At 35.6% G+C, this 22,755-nt stretch overlaps 1 protein-coding gene across 1 annotated transcript; it reads right to left on the bottom strand.

The window, feature by feature from the left end:
• Window positions 1-2,564: 2,564 nt before the first annotated feature.
• On the bottom strand, window positions 2,565-20,817 carry Minar2 (membrane integral NOTCH2 associated receptor 2). The gene is made up of 3 exons (XM_046460463.2): window positions 20,581-20,817; window positions 7,601-7,828; window positions 2,565-3,940 (listed from the first exon to the last, which is right to left on the bottom strand). The coding sequence occupies exons 1-3, from the start codon at window positions 20,755-20,757 to the stop codon at window positions 3,761-3,763; spliced, it is 585 nt and encodes a 194-aa protein (XP_046316419.1). The 5' UTR covers window positions 20,758-20,817; the 3' UTR covers window positions 2,565-3,760.
• Between the last annotated feature and the right edge of the window lie 1,938 nt (window positions 20,818-22,755).

The following is a 22,755-nucleotide window of genomic DNA, read 5'->3' as shown; positions in this document are numbered from 1 at the left end:
GGAAGAAGATGAAGCCAAAGGTGGATTATGAAACAGCTAGGAATACGGATGGGACAGGATACACACAAGAAAGTCCTACATATTTCGTACAGAAGACAGAATCTGTTTTTTTCCTGAGTTCTCCCAGCAGTCTGCACAGAGAGGGAAATTTGATCAGGTACATGAGTCACCATGTCCATAAAATGAGAGCAGAACAACTGCTCTGGCAGAAAGCAGGGCTCGGTCTCTGAAGCTGTTCGCTTCCGTTGAATATTCTCACCTCAGGTTGCGCCAGAGTATGGACTAAGTGAATATTTGGAAGGAACCAAAACAGTTATCTTTCCTCTAAAAAGCACACAGGCTGTTAGACTATGGGTGTGGAAGTAGAAACCTCATAGAAGTTAACATTTAATGGCTATAATTGCAGTTTTTAAAAAATTATTTCTCATATCTGTTCAATTTACAGTTACTCAATGATGTGATGAGAGAATTTGGAAATTGGTGCCAAACAATGGATATAGAAAGGAGAGGAATCAAAAAATAATATTTAAAAACTTCTCAATACACAGAGCTACCAATGTAGAAATTCAGAAGGCTTTTTGAAATCTGAAACAAGCAGTACATTATTCAATATTCCTAAAAACCTTAGCTCATTACAAGAGAAAAGGAATGGGGCAATATCTAAGGAGACACTCATCTTCGGCTGTAGGATGTGAAGTGGAGTAGAATCAGGATTGATGCTAAAGTTCCACCTCTGACTTCATGTTAGTGTGATTCATGACCAGTCATATCTCTTTTTGACAAGACGAAAGAGCATCAAAACTCGTGGTTGCAAAGAGCAGGCAGGGGCTGTTTTCCACCCCATTACACTGATCCGGATCATAGAAGCATAATTAGGCCTGAAGTGAAAAATGTCCTTTCTGTAGAATGCTCTTTCATGAGCTAACTCCAGGCAAAGTAAATATGGCCACCAGATGGCAGTAGAGCACTCCAAATAAATGGAGCAGCCACAGACCACCCCTTTGTGTGTTCCACTTACTGAATTCTCCAGTAGGTGACAGCAACATGAACATAATCAGAAAGGCCATTAACGGATTACGTGGAAAAAATTTTTTTCAATCTTTCTGTTAAATCTGAAAGTATTTTAAGACAGTGTGCAAAATTGGAATTTGTTTTTCTCTAGAAAATTTATAATATGAAATTTGGTTTTAGGTATTTGCACACAAACCTTGTATACAAAAATAAAGCAACACAAAAGCAAAGAAACAAAAGTGTTGGGGCATGTCTTCCAAAGAATCTGTGAAAATTATTATTTATGACTAAATTATTATTACTTAAGCATTTATGGAACTCAGATTTTCTTGTCCCACCTTAGAAAAAAAGTGGCTAAAATACTGTTGAAGATAATATTGTTATTTGTTGACTATTTAGCATGTGCCTAAGGTCATATTTTTTGTTTTTTATTTTTATTTATATATAATAGTGGAATGCATTACAATTCTTATTAAATATATAAAGCACAATTTTTCATATCTCTGGTTGTATACAAAGTATATTCACACCAATTCTTCATATACGTACTTTGGATAAAAGTGATTATCACATTCCACCATCATTAATTACCCTATGCCCCTTCCCTTTCCCTCCCAACCCTCTGCTCTATCTAGAGTTCTTCTATTCCTCCCATGCTCCCCCTCCCTATCCCACTATGAGTCAGCCACCTTCTATCAAAGAAAATATTTGACATTTGGGTTTTTGGGAAAAGGTCATATTTAAATGCTTTATACACATTTACTCATTGAATCTGGACCAGGGACTCAAGAAGTTGCAGACTTGGACACGAGCATGTTTAGAGCCACCATTCTGTACTTTCCATGACCTTATGCTTTTTCTGCTCGGGCCCATACTGAAGAAGCAATCAGAACTCCATTCACAGTATGGTTTTGAGCGTAGCCAGGGACACACTCCATTTATGATTTTATGGCATGTGTAGACGCACAACATTAATTCAGTGAGGGATAATACCATACTTTTATTTCACTGTTACACAGAAGGCTAAAAATAAAGACTGATTTTGTAGCAATGTAATATTGAGAAAGAAATGACAGATATTATCAAAAATAAGAGTGGAGATGGACTAGGAAGTGTGGAAGAATTCTAGGTGCTTGGCTGAAAAAAGAGTGAGGTAGTGAGATGGGTGGGGCAAGCCAGGAGCTCAGGAAAGCAGCGTTCACACACGTCTGTGGTTACTCCTGCTTGGTGCTTTTGCAAGCCTTACCTGGATGTTGTCTTGAACAGCCACATATAACCAGATATGGCACAAATGCTTTCCATGCAAGCAAGAGACCTGAATGCGTTTTGAATTCCTTAGAGGTCAACATTGGGCAGGCCAGCTTTGAAGATGAAGTGAAAGCAAGGGGTGTTAAAGAGGTGCCCCCCAGTGAGAGTGGGCCTGTCCTCAAAAGAAGCCCCAAACCTTCCATTCTCTGGTCATTCAGTCCTACATTGTCCTATAACCCACCATGGAGGAGAGGAGGAATGAGAAATCAGAAACTACAAAGACCATAAGACAATACTTTGTGCACAATGATTTTATTGTCCAGGAAATCTGCACTTTAATGGACTTTATTTTAATTACCTTTAAAGGAAATACAACAAAATAATATGGCAATATCAAAGGACAAAAGCCAGCTTTATTTAATTGGAAGGGAAAAATTCCTTCTTTTGTTTCATACACAAGAAAGCATTAGGGTGGGTTGTTTCGAGAAAGGAGTAGGATGAGGGACTTAGGGAAGGGTGTTGCAGGATGAAGGGAGCAAGGTGACTCAAGTAGTTGATTCCTGAACCTGTCTCCAAGTATCTGCAGGCAATGGAAGGTGAACTGGGGCTGCCACTTAGCTAGCACAAATCAGTAATGACCATACCTCTAACTAAGCAACTAGGTACTAGGAGCCAGGAGTCCTCCTTACTTGCATTTCTTATTTAGTCTTTAGGGCAGCTCTGTTATGGAGATGGTGTTACCCATTATCCCAGAGAATATCTTTCTCAAGGCTCAACAGTTAGTAAACGGCACAGTTAGGATTCAAAGCCTCTTCTTTTGGCAGTTCTCCTGCTTTTCTAGGGCCCCTATAACCTAGGCCATGGCTGGAAACATACACTCACTGACTGCCACCAGGGGTCACACTAGCCCATTTGGATCTAGTAATAAACACAATTAGATCTAAATGTAATTAACTAAATAACTATGGCCTGTCCAAGTTTAGTCTTGCTAAAATGGTAACATGAAATAGGGTCATTATAAATGATTACTGGGAAAACAAGAATAGGTTTGAACAAAATCTCCCCCACTCCTTCCACCTTGTTTTAAAAACCGATTGGCTCATACTTCCTTTGTGCCTACATGAGAATGGGGTGGAGAGGGGTGACTCGTATTTTAAAAAACAAGATGAAAATGACTCGAGTATTGAGACAAACCTGCTGACAACCCATGCTCTTTTACTCTTTCTTGAAGTGATTAATTTTGGTTGCACTACAGTGACTTTTCTGTGATCTGAGCCTCAGAATCCCTGCTTCCCTAAGGACAAAGCACAGGCTGGAATTTGTACACAGGTTTCACAGAAGAAAGCAGAGAAGCCAGCATGTCACAAACAATGTTCACATTCTACAGGACGATTACACTGAATTGCACAGTCAACAATACATTCATACGGCATGAACATGTTTTCCTGCAAATGTTTAGAAAGCTTTTTAAGACATTCAAAGGGACTCTGTGGCAATGTCTTTAGGTGAAAAGAGAGCTGATAGTCACTATGGTAACCAAGATGGAAGTAACAAGGAGTAAAATTAGACCCATGCGACATAATTTTGATCGCTTTTCACGCTTCTTCTTTTTTTTCAATAAGGTGTCAAAACCCGGTGTGTACATATCTCCCAACCAAAATCGTAGGTCATTGGGATTTTCCTAAAAGAAAATTACATAGAGAATATCATCAATCAGTGATCAGTCAGTGTTACAGACTAAAATTGCACAACAAGACACTGTCAGAGATCCTGAAGGTCCATATTAAGGTTGTCCTAGGTGAGGCTTAGGTGACACAGCTCGAGGAAGAGAGGCTTGACTTCCCTGAATGTTAAAGAAGCCCACTACAGTCTCCTGGCTGACCAGGGATCCTGCAGCTAATTTATAGATCTGCATCAGAATTCATTAGGGAACCTGAACAATTTCTTATTAAATTGCTGACATTGGAGGTTCAGAAAAAAAAAAAAACAGTGTTTCTGTCATCTTTTAGCCAATTTAGTATTTTTTATACCTTATAAGTAGTGTGTATAAATCAGGTTAGTAAGCTGATATAGAATTAAAATTCCTTGCTTTAGGTGAACCTTAGGGGTTTGATTTTGTTTGCACGGCAGGGATAAGCATATTTGGTGAGCTTGTTCAGTAAACACACAAGCTGATTTCCATGGAGAGAGAATAAGATTAAGTGTCATGAGTCCATTCTGTGATTTTCAACCTGTTGGTCTCCCTTGTAGAGAGCTTCAGCTTGTCTGCCCTGCAGAAGCTTCACAACCATTTGACCGTCTAAAGAAAAGACCCAGTATTTCCTTTCTCATGTGGGTTCCTGTTCTCTGTGTTTCTGTTTCACTGGCTTCATGTTCCTTTCATTCCCAGAGAGTCATCTTCAAGTGAACCTGCTCTCCTACATCTAATAAATCACCTGCAAACTCTACTGTCCATACATTTGAAAAATTACATTTCTTCTTATCCTCTGCTGTTTTAGTGCTACCGATTCAGTGTCCATGCCTGACACCTAGTAGGCATGCAATAAATTTACAAGGATTGCTGAAGTGCTGCTTTCACAAAGTCACTCCAGGCCTCATTATTGCTCTCCTGGATGCTTTGCTTGCAAGGGCAGGAAGCAAGCTGCCCACCCTCTCCCTGCCTTTCCAGTCTCAGTGGACATAAAGTCAGCTGGAGTGTGGCACCACCGGCTTCCACGGCTGTCAATCTCAGGGTTCACTGAACTAGCTTCAGACTTCTGTGTGCATGGCTAGAGGAATGTGCATGCATGCAGGGAGTGGGGATACATCTGGCAGTGACATTATAGCTCTTCCATCACAGTGGTATGAGTTTGAACTTCTTAGTCTTAGAAATGCTCAAATACTACAATAAAATTTGGAGGACCCATACCTAAGGATATTGATATATAAAAATATTTGTCTGCCTTACTCTTATCTTTCATCTTATTTGAGTCCTAATCAGAGGTCTGCATTGTGCCAAGTTTCATGCCTCTGTTGTCCATTAAAAGCTTTCATCATGGAGACTATCCTTCCTTAAATTCTGCTTCTGGCTTCAGGTACCTTAACCACCCATAAAAGGTGTCAGAGTTTCAGAAAATATGTTAGGGGCTCTGTTTGCTAAATATGAGATGAAGGTAGAACGATAATTAAAGGAGTTAAATTATGGAGGTATGGGAAGAAATTTTAATATAAACAGAAGCCATGGCTTCCAGAAGCTTCCCTCAGGAAATTAGTGCTGTAGAATAGTGTCATGAGGTCCGTGAACAGGCCTGAGGAAGGAGAGTGTGTGCGTGTACACATAGAGGACTGGTAGGGTGTGGCACAGATTGTTGTTTTCAGCAAAACAATGTGTCATTTATGTTTATGTTTGATCTTTCCAAACATAATTCACATACTTGTTCAACTTATAAAAATTAGTCTTCATTGCCAATCATCTTCCATTTCCTTAGATTAACATTGAAACTTTTAAAAATTAAAGTTGTTTAAGTGATACATTAAACATTATAATGTTTAAAACAGGTTCAACACATCTATCTCCTCCAATATGTATATTTCTTCATAATTGAAAGTGATAAGTATCTTTCTTCTGGCTTTCTGAAATGCACACTACTGAACTGTCATCTGCAGCCATCCACCTTCTGTGAATAACAGCCCACCACAGCTTCCGTCTCCTGCCCAGCTGCAACCAGGTAACCATCCATCAACGTTCCCCATCCCTGATCTCTCCTACTCTCAAACATTTTTTTTTCTTTATTTCTTAGTCTTTTTCCCCACCATTCTATTACATAGACTGTGGCTCTTGCAAAACTGGACTTCCACACATTCTCTCACTTTCCTGTATTTCTGCCTTTGTTCTTGCTGCTCCAGCAAGAAGAGCCTCCCCACTTATGCAAACTATCCTCATTTATTTTTAATTCTTCAAGCTCAACAAAAATGAACTTTGTCATGAAGTCTTTTTTTTTTTATTATTAGGGCTGATTTTTATCCCCTACCAAATCTTCCCAGCACTTCTAACTATGATTGCAGTCATCTTGCTGTGTCTTGTTCTATAGTTAGTGTTTGTTAATTTGCTCAGTTAAATAAATTTTTTGAGAGCAAGGACATAAAATCCATCTCTACATTTCATTCTCATGAACATAAATAATAGACAAAAACAAAAGCATGTGGTCAAGAAATGTTTGGAAATTTGGAAATAAATACATTTTTTTTTCTAACAGTAGATTAGAAGTCCTAGCCTTAAACCTCCTGTTAAGAAACCCAAGATTTAAAGAAGAAAGAAAAGGAAAAGACATGTACATGTGGGGGAGAATCTGCTTTGGAAATGACTTGGAAAGGGTCTACTGTAAGGAAGAGATAGATTCTATAATGTAATTTATGAAACATCAAAGATTCTGGACCACAAAGTATATCAAGGAATGCTTAGTTGAGATTTTTAAAGTGTGGGTAGAACTTAAGGGGATACGTACTGTCCCCTTCAAAGGAAAAAAAAAAATAAAGGCCTCTGGTACTTCAGGTATAAGGTATAATGTGTATCAGGTAACAGATACACATTTTTTCAAAAAGGTACTTGGAAAATGTCAGGCTTTATTGGCCCAAGACAGATGAAGACAAGCCAAGGCTGGTTAGGAATCCAGTCCTTTCAGAAAACAGAGGGCCACCCTCTCTGCTTTTCAGGTATTTCTAGGTCTTCTGTTTGCGGGTGACATCAGAGGAGAAAAAAAAAAGAAAAGAAAGAAAAACTTAAGTTGGGTTTAAACTGGGTGAATGAGTTCATTGCATACTTTTGCTGTGTTGAAATGTTTTTGTTTTGTTTTGTTTTGTTACTGAGACACAGGAAAATGACCAAAATGTAAATCTTAAATCATGGGGTGAGCTTGAAATGAAATGATCTCTGTTAAGAACTCCCTTGCCCAGTACCTAAGACAAAGCACTTAAATATTTTTAAATAAATACAGGATGGGAAATAAATTCTTAAATGTTCATGAACAAAATGGTTACAAACTAGGGGAAAACAGATAATCTTACCAATTAATTTTCAAAAACATTTTATCTTCCCAGAAAAATCTTTGTTCAATGCCACATTATTTTTTTTTCCTCTCTACATTATATAGATGCCAGTAATGACTGAAAGTGTAAAACTCAAAACAAATAAACACAGATTTTGACTAAGAGGGAGAAAGCAAAGTCAGAGGCCCAAATAATCTGAAACATGGAGATTCTGTGTCTAGTAAAGAGTGCCTGCCATCTCACTAATACTTTCTTCTAGGGTTATTTAATTGATCCCCCTCATCAAATGAAGAAGGTGTTTCTTAGTCTTAAATACCTTCAGATGTCCCGAGAGGTTTGTGTGCAGAGAACGTTTATCATATTCCTCAATGGTCCACGAAGGGTTCTTTTTTCTTTCTTCCATAGCTTCCTCCATACTTAAGTCCCCATAGAGTGGATTATTCTTCATGACTGAGGACATGGATGGTGGAGGGCTATCAGGAGTGACAGAGCCCTCCCTGCTGGATCTCTTAGTTCGCTGAGCAGCAATATTCTTCTTTTCTCTCTGTTAAGAGACAAAGAGACAAGATTTCTCTAATAAATGGCCTCCTGATGGTAGAAAGTGCAATTAAGATAACTGGACCTGAAAATTTGCTGATTCTGCCTAGAAATCTAAGAGATTAGGCCAATGAATGAGAAAGGGCTGTGGTACCTACTTTGACTTAGAATCTTACCATTAATTGAATTTTTTTCCTTTACATATGATCTTGTTCTGAGTTAATATTCATTTAAAGGCTATTTTATAACTACAGAGATAGAATACTGTTCTTTAATTCATCTGGTAGAATTCTGAACAAAGCCAATTTTCCCAGCTTACTTGAATTTTGATCTAGTGACATTATGCATCACTCTATTTTGCATTCCATGACTGATAAAATTAATATTTAACACCGTTGTATTAATCCAGCAAATTCAAGATTAAAAGACATTTAATAGATATGCTTTGGATTTAAAAATGCTCTCTTGGCTCCTATTTCAGACAGCTTTGAGGACTGGTCCAACTTATCATTGTACTCTTCTATGTGTCTACAGACCAGCCCTCTGCTAGATGGCTCACATACTAACTTTCAGATCTTGAGAAAACACATTTTCAATGAAGCACAATGTGGATTTAGAGAAGTACACATATGATAACTGTGTATCTCAATAAATGTTCACAAACCCAATAAATCCAGTTTCACATCCAGAACAAGGAGCTGGATGTCAGTGGCACATTTCCTACTCATTTCCCAGCTCTACCCCTTGCTAGGTCCAGTCATCCCAAATGCTAACAGCAGAGGTTAATGTGGACTCATTTTGTCATTTATATAAGTGTAATCATACAATGCCTGCCTTTCTGTGTCTCTCTTATCTTTCAGAATTTTACGTTGAAGGCAGAAAGTTTTTAAATTAAAAATTATTCATTATCTAAATAGAAATTGAGATCAAACAGAAAAGCGATAGAATAATGCTGTATTTACTATGGAGCACAAAGGGAAAGAAATCTCACATAAGTTCATTTTCAGATAACTTAAACCATTTAAAAACTGGTGACCCACTTCCTTAGTTGACAATACCATTTCAATAAATGTATTTCCCATATTGAAACCTTCATAAACAGAGAGAATTGGACAAGATTTATTTCTTCTCAGTCATATTTGTGATGATCAATATACTAATGTCCTCAGCATCTATTGGGATACATGTTGGAATACATGAAAATATATATATATATATATATATATATATATATATATATATAGAGAGAGAGAGAGAGAGAGAGAGAGAGAGAGCATATATTTAATATATTTAAATATACATTGAATATATATATATATATATATATATATATATATGCTGAAGTTGTAAACTAGTATTATATATAATTTCATTCTGAAATGGCTGTTAACAAAAGAAAAGAAGTCATCTAGATAAACCATTCCACATTCTCTTTGGTGTTGAGTTTCCCTTCTCTTAATCCATGCATTTTTCACATACTTAGAGATCAACTTGGAGATTCTTTCTGACTTTAATAGACTCTTGGTCTGCTCAAAGTCAATTTATATTCTTTTACACCACAGTGTGCCATAAAATAATAAACCTTTGACTTGCATTTATCTTAAAAATGGATGGCTTCATAAGTAATGTTTCAGAATTGTACAAATAACAATTTGATAAGAAATTTAGATTGTTTGAGCTTAACATAATTCTGACTCATTTTTTTTCCCTTCAAGTCTAGACATCTTTGATCATTTCTGAAGAGGGATAATTCTTCTGACATTGACAAATTGGCTTTGTTAGGTTACTTGCCTGCTGAACTGTTACTTGCTTCCTAAATAAGAAAGCTCTATAATGAAGAAAATAAATTTGGGGACTCGTGAAAAAAAAATTACACACACTATAAGAATGTCTATAGACTTAGAAAAACTAATATATAAATATAGCAAAATAATCTGAGATACACATATACATTCTAAAAGAACATTCAAGTCCTATTTCTGGACTATATATCTTGAAAGTTTTGAGTTTTATCTTAGATTAAGGTGTCATTTAGTTTTCCTCTAAATGTCAACTTCACGTTTGAAAGACATGTCAAGGGAAACTGTAACTGCAGCCAATTTGGAAAGCAGTATGGAGATTTCTTGGAAAGCTGGGAATGGAGCCACCATTTGACCCAGCTATTCCCCTTCTTGGTCTATTCCCTAAAGACCTAAAAAGAGCATGCTACAGGGACACTGCTACATCGATGTTCATAGCAGCACAGTTCACAATAGCAAGACTGTGGAATCAACCTAGATGCCCTTCAATAGACGAATGGATAAAAAAATGTGGCATTTATACACAATGGAGTATTACTCTGCATTAAAAAATGACAAAATCATAGAATTTACAGGGAAATGGATGGCATTAGAGCAGATTATGCTAAGTGAAGCTAGCCAATCCCTAAAAAACAAATGCCAAATGTCTTCTTTGATATAAGGAAAGTAACTAAGAACAGAGTAGGGACGAAGAACAGGAGAAGAAGATTAACATTTAACAGGGATGAGAGGTGGGAGGGAAAGGGAGAGAGAAGGGAAATTGCACGGTAATGAAGGAGACCCTCAGGGTTATACAGTGGAGGGGGTAGAGAGAGAGGAGGGGAGGGGAGGGGAGAGGTGGGGAGGGGGGAGGGTGGATGATGGGAAAGGCAGCGGAGCACAACAGACACTAGTATGGCAATTTGTAAATCAATGGATGTGTAACTGATGTGAATCTGCAATCTGTGTATGGGGTGAAGGTGGGAGTTCATAACCCACTTGAATCAAAGTGTGGAATATGATATGTCAAGTAATTTGTAATGTTTTGAACAATCCACAATAAAAAATTAAAAAAAAAAAAAAGAATCTGATGGAGGCTGGATATGGTGGTACATGCCTATAATCCCAGTGACTTGGGAGGCTGAGGCTGAAGGATTGCAAGCACAAGGCCAGCGTGGGCAACTTTAAGACCCTGTCTCAAAATAAAATTTTAAAAAAGGGTGTGTATGTGTGCATGTGTGTATCTGTGGTGGGGATGTAGTTCAGTGACAGAGCACCTGTCCAGCATGTGTGAGGCCCTGGGTTCAATCTCTGGAACTACCAAAACAAAACAAAACAAATATATGGCAAGATTTAAAGAATACTTGTCATAATTGAGATTCACTTGTATTTGAATATTTTTAAATAGCAGTAAAAAAATTAAAAAAAGTATAAATCCAACTCTAACTTTCCACTTTGTTTGACATTCTAGATAGAATATGTTTACCCGAGGAAAATTCAAGAGCAATTCCATTGTTTTAATCAGATAGATTCTGAAGTACATTAAACTTTAAAACACTTAAGGAAAGAGACACTTAAAAACTTTATCTAGACTTTTCTGGATCAAACCATTACTTTGTTCATTTGTTCTTTATATAGCTAATTATTATACCTTTAATATGCAAGTAAAATGTCATTTAATAAAGAGACTGAGATAGAAAGACATATGCATTCATAAAACAGAAAGCAAGAGGCCATTAAGGGAAAAACCTCTAAAAAGTGTAGTTCAGGAAGAGGAAATTTGGTAATAGAAGGAAACATTAAGATGCAAGAAGGAATTCTGAGAAAAGTAAAAGAGAGAAAATTGATAAATTTATTGCAAAATGGAAGAAATAATATTTGCTAATCTGTGAGTTTTAAAATAAGAAGCGAAAATACTGGATAGTGATAAGTTTAAGACATATATTTTGATTAAGGTATATGAGGAAATAATTTCAGTGAGAGCATAGAGATATCGCTAAAAATAGAAAAAGAATATATAATTTTTCAATCAATGGAACACTAGAAAAAAATAAAGGCAAATTGATCAATCTTTAAGCAGACTAAAAAAATGAAACAAAGAATATAGATGAAATATATCAAGAAAATAATCATATTAAAAATGAACAGACTAAGTTTCCTAGTTAAGTGACAGAGGTTATCAGATCAGATTTTTAAAAAATAAGTTAAATAATGTAATATTTACAAAATAAATACCTAAAATATAAGGACTCAGAAAGTATGAGTGTGAAAGACTGTAAAATATATACTAGGAAAATATAAACAGTGAGAGCTGGGTGTGGGGGTGACTAGCTAAAAGCTCACCAATTTTGTTTCCCCTTCCTGAGTACATAGGATTGTCCTGAAGATAGAATGGGGCCCAATGACATGTAGAAAAAAATCAATACAGAACACTCCCAAGATGGTGCCTGAAATCTCCCATAAGATTCTGGGCTTCCTTTCTTCACTTCCTCCTATTCCTCCTCCTCCTTCTGCTCTTATTTCTCCGTTTCTTTTTTGGTGACTTTGTAGGCAATGGTTCTGAGATGGCAGAAACATAAAATGAAACAATTTGATATTCTGGGTCATGGTATTCTGCAAAAACCATCTTCTGATCTTCCAGTTTCTCCTAAATGTGGTTTATTTTTCATCACAGGGTAGAACAGCCTACCTTCAGTGATACAGGGAAGTGAGAGCTTGATATTCCACAACTGTATGGCATTAGCTTAGCAGTCAAGAAGTAGAATGGGACGAAAGTGACACTGGAAAATGGAATGATGTTTATTCATATTATACAGTGGAAAACATTTGGTATAATTATTACCTGTGGTCAGGTAATAATCTAAAACTTTAGGAGAGAGACATGTAAGTAGTCAGAGCATTTACATACATTATTACAAGGCTCAGAGCATTGGCAGAATACAAGAAACAGCCAGGCATGGTGGCACCCTTAGAAACCCAGTGAGAACCTGTCTCTAAATAAAAAATACAAAATAATGCTGGGGATGTGGTTTAGTGGTTGAGTGCCTCGAGTTCAATCCCCAGTACCAAAAAAAAAAAAAAAAAAAGAAAAGAAAAAGAAAGAAAGATATGAAATTAGAGAAGAAACTATGTCTCTCATTATTCCTATTGAGAAAGAAAGAAATTACTCTAGTAATCCTATTTCTACCACTGTAAGTTTATAGAAGGGACATCTGTTAGGTATAGTGACTGGTTTACCTTGAGATTGGTACTTCTCAAGGGAGGTGAAGATTCTCAATGTAGGAAATGATGATACTGTATTCATATACATATTTACATAAAAGGTGATAAATATATATGTAAGATATATATAAGGAATCTTATTTATTATTATATATAAATACATGGTCTACATATTTAACAGGATAAGATAATGGTAGACCCTAACTACAATATCAGTAAACACATTTTCTCAAGAATATATGCAGTTGGATTATGATATGTGACTAATGAAACTCTGACATGACCTGTAAAATCCCAAGCAAGATGTGGGGTTCATCTTCTCCCTTTCCTATCAACAGGCCTACTAGAGATTCCAATACTATAGAGCTTCAAGAAGGAAGGCTTCAATTCTACTTGGAAATGAGCCTCTTGGGACACCTTTACCGCCTTCATCATACCTAGTATGAATGAGAGATACATCTTACTATGGTAATTCATTAAGAATTTATATATATATATATATATATATATATATATATATATATATATCTGTTTCCACGGTATAATTTAGCCTAATCATTAACATACATATATATATATATATATATATATATATATATATATATATATGATATATACATACACACACATATCTATTATATGAGCAAAGGGACCTTCTATGTATTATAAGTCACATCATACTATATGTATTGTATTATTATATGTGACATACAATATATAATTATATAATATTTATAATAATATGTTATTATGATAATATATAATGTCATTTCAGACAAAATCCACTTTGTTAGATACAAAGTTGCAAGAAAATGAATAAAAGTAGACATCACCAGTAAACTATAATAACTCTAAATTTATATGGATCTAATAAAATAACTTTTATAAAGCACAACCTAAATTATGATTATTTTTATATATGAAATTTTTATCAAGCATACAAAACAATTATTAAAGATGCTTTACACAATAAATGAACAGGTTTGATAGAGTGGCATATATGTATTTGTCTATTAAAAAACTGAAAATATTTCATTTTTAAATATACACTGAAATATTTCAAAAAACTTGATAGTATGTTAGACTCTAAAAGAAATTATAGATACTCAATATTATATTGATCATCCCCTTTGACCCTAACAATTTAGTTATAAATCTGGAAATCATCAAGAAGGTAATTTTAAATACAAAATTTTGTAGACATTTAAAAGGCATTTTAAAGTTACAATAATTGAAATTTTAAAATTTAAGATGGAATGAAAGTGAAAAATGGTCCATTGCAAAATTGTTGTATGGAGCTGAAATAGGATTTTGAGGGAATATTATGGGTATATATTCTTTTATATTTCATAAAAGAAAAATGGAAAAATGAATAGGTTAATAAGCATCCATTTAAAGTCTTCCAAACAAAACCCAGAGTAAGTCTAAGAAATCAGTCAAAATAAAAAATATGAAGCAGAAATAAAATAGAATAACTCCAGTTATACAATGCAGAGAATGAACAATGTTCATAACAATTTTTTTTTTGAAAAGGCCAATAAATTAAAAGAATCTTTAGAGATTCTGCTCAGGAAAATCAATACTGACACAAATGACACTGAATTAGACACTTAAAGGGAACATGAGAAGAAACAGTGGAGATAGACAAACAATAAGGGCCTGCCTGCAGATATATTCAGGGATAGAGTGCTTGCCTAGCATGCTTGAGGTCCTGGGTTTCACTCCCAGAACGTACAAAACAAATACAAATAATAGTAACAATAAAAAATCTAAAAAAAAAAAAAAAAAACAAGAGAGAGAGAGAAAATAATCTTAACTACCTTTTTTTTTTAATGGTACTGGGGATTGAACCCAGGGGGATTTACTACTAACCTATGTCCCCAGACCTTTTTGGTTTTTAATTTTTATTTTGAGACAGTGTCTTTCTAATTTGTCAAGGCTAGTCTCAAACTTAAATCCTTCTGCCTCAGTCTCCCAAGTCACTAAGTAATCTCAGAAGCTTTAAAAACTTACATGTGATTAGGTAATTTCTTATGTAATATTAACTTACCCATCTTTTTTTTTTTAAGAGAGAGAGATTTAATATTTATTTTTTTTTAATTTTCAGTGGACACAATATCTTTATTTTATTTTTATGTGGTGCTGAGGATCAAACCCAGCGCCCTGTGCATGCCAGGTGAGTGCAGTAGCACTTGAGCCACATCCCCAGTCCTTAACTTACCCATCTTAATTGAGAAAACAGAAAATACTAATAAGCTAGTGATAATATAAATTTGAATTAATAGTTTAAAATCTACCCCACCCACCCCACACAAACTTAATAACATCAGAACAAAGAGATTTGCAGTCAAGTTCTAAAACCAGTTTCTCAAAACAAATAACTACTATCCTTCTTAAATTCAGCCCCAATATAGGAAAACAAGAATACTCTCTAGCTCACTTTATAAGGTTGGCATAAAGTTGTGATAGGGGCAGTTAAAAAAAGAAAATTCTAAGCCAATTTTCTTATCTGAAAATAAATGCAAAAACTATAAATAAAATACTTCTGCACAAAATGCTACAATACGTACCAATGATACATATCAGGACAGTCAGATTTATAGAGAAGGGTATTTTACCAGGAATATGGTAAAATAGTAGAATATTAATGAAATTCATACATTAACAGGAAAAATTTAGAGTTTTGCAATAGTTACAAAAACTATTTGGAAAATATTCAAACATATTTAAAGAGAATTCTCTTAGCAAATTAGGAAGAGTGAAGAATTATCTTAAGCTCATTAAAAGAATGGGCCAAAAATGTCCAGGACACAGTTTACTTAATGGTGAAATATTGGAAGTATGTATGTACGTATTTATTTATTTATTTATTGTTGTGGTGTTGTTTGATACCAGGAATGAACTCCAGGGCACTTAATCACTATGCAATAGACCTTTTTTGTATTTTATTTAGAGACAGAGTCTTGCTGACTTGCTAAGTGTCTCACAAGGTTACTAAGGCTGGCTTTAAACTCTTCATCCTCTTGCCTCAGCCTCCCAAATTGCTGGGATTACAGGTGTGCACCCCCGTGCCTCACTTATTTAAGTTTTTGAACTAATACAAGGATGTCAGTAATCATATCACTATAATGTTGCAGTGAAAGCTCAAAGTAAAGCAATAAGATTAAAATAAAGAAACAAAAGAGATATGTTTATAAATAGTGAAACAAAGCAGCAAATGACACCATGATACACAGGAATATTAACATGCAAAATAAAATAAGGACTTTACCACATTTCCTGTCTTCAAAATTAATTTATAACAATCAAGGGCATACATGGCTAATTACTGTAAAATATGATTTTAAAAGGACTACTCTCAAGAATAATAAGTACTCTACTATTTATATATAAATCTAATGAACTATATAGAAAATTTTTATGTGGAAAATTATATGATATAGTTGAAAGCTATGTGAAGAATAGAATAAATAAAAAGATATGTTTGTGAATTGAGAGAATCAAGATCCTGAAGATATCCAATTTCCCCATTTTGATCTATATATACAATGTAATCCTAATAATAATCACAATTCCAGCAAGGCATTTTGTTTGTACTTCATGCATGGGTTTGTAGAAAAATGAATATCTGCTCTCCAGGAACCACAGTAATTCTGTTTTTCAAATTGCTCGAATGCTTATCTTTATGAAACACAGATTTAATCCGGTGATTTTCTTGTTTAGAAATTTTCACTTATTTCTTCAAATTTTCAGGATAAAATTTAAAATCTTAGACAAAGCATACAGATCCTTGGTGGCCCCACCCAGTCCTCTAGAACTTTATCTCCTGACTGCTACTACAGGTAACCAGGGTTCTGGAGTCCTGAATGTAGTATTGTCACATGCATGATGTCTTCAATGCAGTCTTTAGAGTAAGACATTCAGGTCTAGTTTAAGAGAAGCAGAGAAGAAAAATGTGGTTTGTTGTTGCTGAATTCAGACCATCCAAGGCCAATTTTGTAACTGTGTTGGGGATTCTTTGAGCTACATAAATTGAGTATAACTCAATAAATCATGTTATTACTGGTACACACAGGTAAAACTATGAGCAACTTGATTATGCTTTTTGATCTAATTATAGATGGCAATTTGCATACCTACAAATTCCCATAACCATCTCCCTAAAAAAGCTTAAAATTGAAGACTTTTGTATGTGCAGGGCTGTTTCAAAATAGTAAACAGGAGACTAAGAATAGAGACATTCTTAGTGAAATCATGATATATGTGTTCAGCAACTACCAAGAAAAAAAAAATAAAACAAATATGGAGAGAGAGGGTGTGAGAGAAAAAGGAAAGACATTAGAATTTAATGAGAAAAAGAGAGTTATAGGACTGAAACAGAGTGAAGAATGGGATTTTATGAAATGAACTTCGTAAATGACATCACCTAGAGATTAAGGAAGAGAAGTATCTCACCCTTGGCCTTTGGCTTCAGCTCACAGGTTTAGTCTGGAATGTTCCTGGGTTCTGAAACTGATGTGACAGAAGGCAGGAAAAGATATAACAAAGAGATTAGTCTGAAAAGATTTGGAAGTCCAACTGCTAATCAGAAGAAAAAAAAAATTAAGAGGCCTATCACAATACCTGAAAAAAAACACATTTTATTACTTAAAATATTTTAAGCAAGTTTTTCCTTTTTTTTTAACCTCATTTTATAGAGTTGGCAGAAATATTTGGAATACAATTCTGAGTGCTTTCATCAGATACATGCCCCAAATCATTTTCACAACCAGATATATTAGACTTTAGGAAACATTTTTCATTGCATTGATGTGAAATTTATTGTAAAGCTTTTTTTTTTTTTTTTTTTTACTTCTCTAGTGAATGTATTTAGAAAGAGTATAGTAGTGAAATCAAATAATATTTGTTTTCCTTGAAAACATGGGAGACCTGAATATATGCCTAGGCAGAAATTGATAACGTCACTGGTTACTGACTTGCCTGAGAACAGTGCTTAGTTCTTCATGTTATATAATATGGTGTTGGTGCATGTAAAAAATGGCTTAGGAAATTTCCTCTGAAAGTGGATTGTAAAATTAAAAAAAAATAGAAATTAAGTCACTGACATAAATCCAGTATATATATTTCAGAATTCAACTTGATATTTGAGATCTTCATGGTTTCTGTTTTAACCACTGAATTAACACCTATTTGATGGCAAGTTTGTAGGTTAAGTCCTTTTATGTTCCATGCATCCCAGATACCCTGCCCCTAAGCAATATATTTCCAAAAAATGAGTTGACACCACTGACATTTGTGAGGCTTTCTTGTGATTATCAAATTATTTTGGGGGTTAGCCACATAGCTTGACAGATATACTGAGTACATTCCTTACCCACTCATACACACAAACATCTCCAACCAAACTATCTATAAAATAATGGAAGTGGTACTATATTTATCTGCTGTGTTCTAAATTCTAATGAAAGGATAACTTCAATATACATTTTGGGATATAGGTAAATAATAATATATACATACACACTTCTATTAAAATTTCTTCCACTCTTACAGAAAACTGCTTCTCAATTATTTTACCTTTTATTTACCCTCAATTTTAAGGAAACACTTTAAGTAAATCTTGTGCTCATTTTGCAAATGAAAAAACTGAGGCCTGGACTGATTATGGATCATCATACTGGCTTACTGTGGATTTGAGACAAGAAATCAAGTTTCTAATTCTCTATTCCAGTTCTTCTCATTGGCTTAATGACTTCCCACCATGGTGAGGATTTTAAAACTGGCAGGGGTCACTTTCTGGGCCTAATACCCCAATGCACCAGGCATATTCAGGGTCTTCTTTCAAGTGTCATTCCAACTATTTAAGACTTTCATATGCCCGATTCTTTGAGATTTATTTTTTAATCCAACAAATATATGGATACTGGATTTTAAGATCATCAAAGGATTTAGGAATATGATGGCTCTTTAAATCCAGTATTTTGGGTATTGAGGTAGGTATGGCACAAACTGACCAGCAACAATTAGATTCACTGCTTCACTTCATATTACCATACCCAAATTTGTGCTTGTTTCACCACCACTTATTCCCACTCCAGGCAGTATTCCAATGGTAATAGCCCTTTAACAAGTCTTTTACCATTTCTTTTTAGGGTAAAAGGATAACTAAAGCATGTTTATTTGAAGTTTACAATTAACCAATAACATATATAAAGAGGCACATGAAGTAGAAGTTCACCTCCTTGGTTTTTCCTTCAATAGCTATTTGGACTCAACAGGGCCTAAAGGAGAATGTGTCTTTTAAAAATTTGTATTTCCTTCAGGTTTAGGAACAATAATCAATAGTTTTCATCTGTGATCTTCCAAATGAAGGAAATAGGGCAACTCTAGTATCAAACCAAAGATTTTAGATCAATGTGCTTCAACCTCAAAAGAATTGTTGGTTATATTTTCTTAATCTAAACTTCATAGAATGGGGGGGGGTACAGTGTGCCGATCTTCTGAAATAATTTTGAATCATTTTATTCTATGATATAAACAATAAAAAGATAAAGGAGGTATTTTATTCCATTTAACTTTGAACAAAACACAAAACAAAATGGGTGTGTGTAGAAAGTGAAAAGGGTTTGAGGATTATAAAAGAATAGATGCAAAAAAATTTAAAAAGTCTGTTGTCATAATCAGCTGCCTTACAATGGAAATAAATTAGAACCCTTATAGGTGGAGGAAACACTTACATAATCATTTGAGTGTGCTTGATTTTGAATGATCTCATGATAAATGTCCCTAGGAGCCCACAAACATACCACAAAGGAGTCACTTTACACCAGGACTCAAGAGCAGCAACTGTTCTTGAAAGAAAACAAATTTCTGTTCAGGGAATTTGAACCACTCCAAAGGATTTAATGACTTGCAGGGGTTTGTAGGTCAGTCACATCTGTTCTAAAATGAAATGCTTCTTCCTGTTTCTAAATTGCCTAACCCTTAACCCCATTAGCCTTTACTTCTTAAAACAAAGATTATTCCTGTTTCATTAGCTGTGCAACATTCAGGGCCTTTATAATTTTTACAGCACATGGAATTCATCATAGCTATAAAGCTATAAAGAAGAAAAATCTTCTCTTTTGGTCAGCAAAAAGAATAAAGAGTCAAACAAAGAACAAGATAAATAAGATCTGCATTAAGTTTGAAGGTTTGATTGGTATGTCATGTCTACATGGACACCTGTGGAAAATAAGTGTATCTGAAACAGACGTGTGCCTATCCAAGATGGAGAATTTCTGCGTGTTTCCCTTCTTCTCAGTAGGTTTCCATTGTTGTGCTGAGTGCTCTCCATGTAAATGAAGGGATCTAGTCTGAGGCAGAAGCTAGCCCCAGCTGCCTCTGAGGCTTGAAAACCCCTGCATTGTACGCTTCTGAACCTTTATACTAAGGCTACACCAGAAGGCAAAGAGAGGAAGGGTCGATTTCCCTAACAACCTTATTTGCAAATATAACAGTTGGTTTAAAAATTATTAAGGAAAGGAGTAAAATGAGGTCTATACACAATCTAAAACGCAGACAAGCAGAATAGCTAGTGATTGGAGGAGAATGAATGGGTGGGAGAATTCACACATTTTATAAAGACATTAGAGAAAGGTTGGAAGAGAGAACACTGCCTTGCACTCTGTTTCCTATAACCTTCTTTTTCACAAATAATGAAATGTCAAATAACGAGAAAGAAACAAGCCCCCCAGATTTATATGCCCCCAGATCTTACCTGTGAGTAGACAAGGTTTTGCCAGTGTTGTGCAGCAGGATAATGCCCACCCGGAAATCTCGCGAGGCTAGCCTGCAGAAGGGCTGGGCTCCTCATTAAAGACTTCACGTCAAGCTGCAGGAATTTGTCAGGATGGTTGTTATTGGGCAAAACAGAAAGATCCATGTCTCCCTTCATCTACAGTGGAAACAAAGGCAGGCAAAACTGCTCCGGTCAGACTCCTCCATTATTAATGAGCCCGAGGATGCTCCGACTAGCATCTGAAACCAGGTCTCTGCTGCACTCAGAAGCCACTCTCAAAATGACATGTCAACACACAGGAACAAAGAAACAAAGCAGCACACTGCCCTTATACACACACACACACACACACACACACACACACACACACACACAGCTTTTGAATGGGACAGACAGTGCTGCACTGATTAAAATAAATAGGATGGCAAAATTAGATAATGTATGGCATTTAATGTCTCTCCATTCAGTCTGAAATAATAATCTGAGGGGCACAATTGTCTATATAAAAGCTGCCAGAATCTCAGTGTTATAGCCCATAATTTAGAACACAGGAAATAGTCACCTGGAGAGAGACACTGCTTGATTTTTCTCTCTCAATATTGTTGAGCTCACAGCAGAGTTGGCCCTGCCTAGGCAGCCTCACATGTGATAGGCAGTATCTTGTTTCTTCTCATGTTTGACTCCCAGAGACTTAAGCTCAAGTGAAACCTAATCAGATTCAGGTTGTCAGCTCATTCTGAATAGGAGAATGGCAAGAATTTGCTTTATAGTATGCTACAGTAATTTAGTGCCCCAACCTATTGCCTTGACCCAGCCACAATCAATATACCTTTGACTGTTCCTAGCTATGTAAGCTTCTGTGATGTTTGTGTTCACATTTGGAACCAAAGGGAACCATAGCTGCAAAGTTTGGATGATGTGTTGTCTTAAGTGAACCCCTCTGCTGTTAAGAAAGCTGGGGACAATGGTGTGGGAGGGGGCGGGGTGGCTATGGGCAGTGTCAAGCAGCAAATGACTATGGATGACTTTAATGGAGAATGTGCTGTTTTCACAAGACACTTTACTTTAGATGACCCATACATCTCATTGGGAAACTATGGAATTCCATCTGGAGAAAGAAGAAAGCTCCCCACTTGTGAGAAGATAAAGGATAGATCCATCAGTGGCTTCTAAAAAACATAACTGTCTGATATTTTTGCATTTTCATAAACTCTCTGACTTAGCAGGAATGTTTCCCTTCCAGGGGCAATGGGGTTACATGTTGAATGTATCAACACTAGATTTCAGAAGAGTGCCATGTAGCTTATAAGAATTAGCAGCTAGGATGTTCATGAACTAAGCAAGACACGGGAGAGCACTTACCTTTTTTTATAGCAATAGGCATCAGGGGATGTGTTTTAGCAAATATTTGTCCTACTTAAAGTTGTAAAACTTAGTCCGCAGTTAATATTATCTATAAGAATTTTTCAGACACAAACTCCATTATTGTCTTTTGATATTTTAAATACCTTTGAGGTGATTTTGAAGTGTGTTTACTAGAGAAGCAATAAGTACTTCATAATGACAGTTAATAACAAAACAATTAAACCACAAGTGTTCTAAGAATGAAGTGTATGATGTACACGTACATGTGTTTGATATTTTCTGGGTTTTTCGGTCTGCTGCCAGAATACATCCAATGAACAAATATTTCTCAGACTGCTTGCTTTTCCTAAAAGATTCTTTGGGGAATAACACACATCTTCAAGAAGAACCTTGCTTGTCTTTGGCTCTCTGTATTGGCAAGTGGAGACACAGAACTTAGATCCAAATATATTTGATTAGGCCTTTTCCTTAGCCAAAGTATGAGGTAGGTGAAATGAGCCTTCAGTTTTCCTTAGGCGTTCTTTTAGATTTCTGTGCTATGCCCTGTGTGCCCAGAGATTTATGCACTCCCTCTCCATTTGCAAGTTATTCCCTTCCTCTCCATCTTCTTCCCCACTCCTTTATCATCAGTTCTCTTCTAATTCCTGCAGGTAGCTGATAGGACTGCAGCCAGGAAGTCAAACTTCAGGCCCTCTCTTCCTCTACTCCTCCCTCTCCCTGTGCCTCTGCTCCTGCCTGGAGACATTCCTTCTCATCAGTGGCTGTTGATTACCCCCTATCCATCCTTCA

This window comes from Marmota monax, unplaced genomic scaffold, assembly GCF_021218885.2.
Source record: "Marmota monax isolate L192 unplaced genomic scaffold, Marmota_monax_Labrador192_F-V1.1 WCK01_AAM20220418_F8-fsc00006, whole genome shotgun sequence".
NCBI classification, from domain to species: domain Eukaryota; kingdom Metazoa; phylum Chordata; class Mammalia; order Rodentia; family Sciuridae; genus Marmota; species Marmota monax.
Note: the sequence above shows the minus strand (reverse complement) of the source record. Positions and strands in the feature narration are given on the sequence as shown.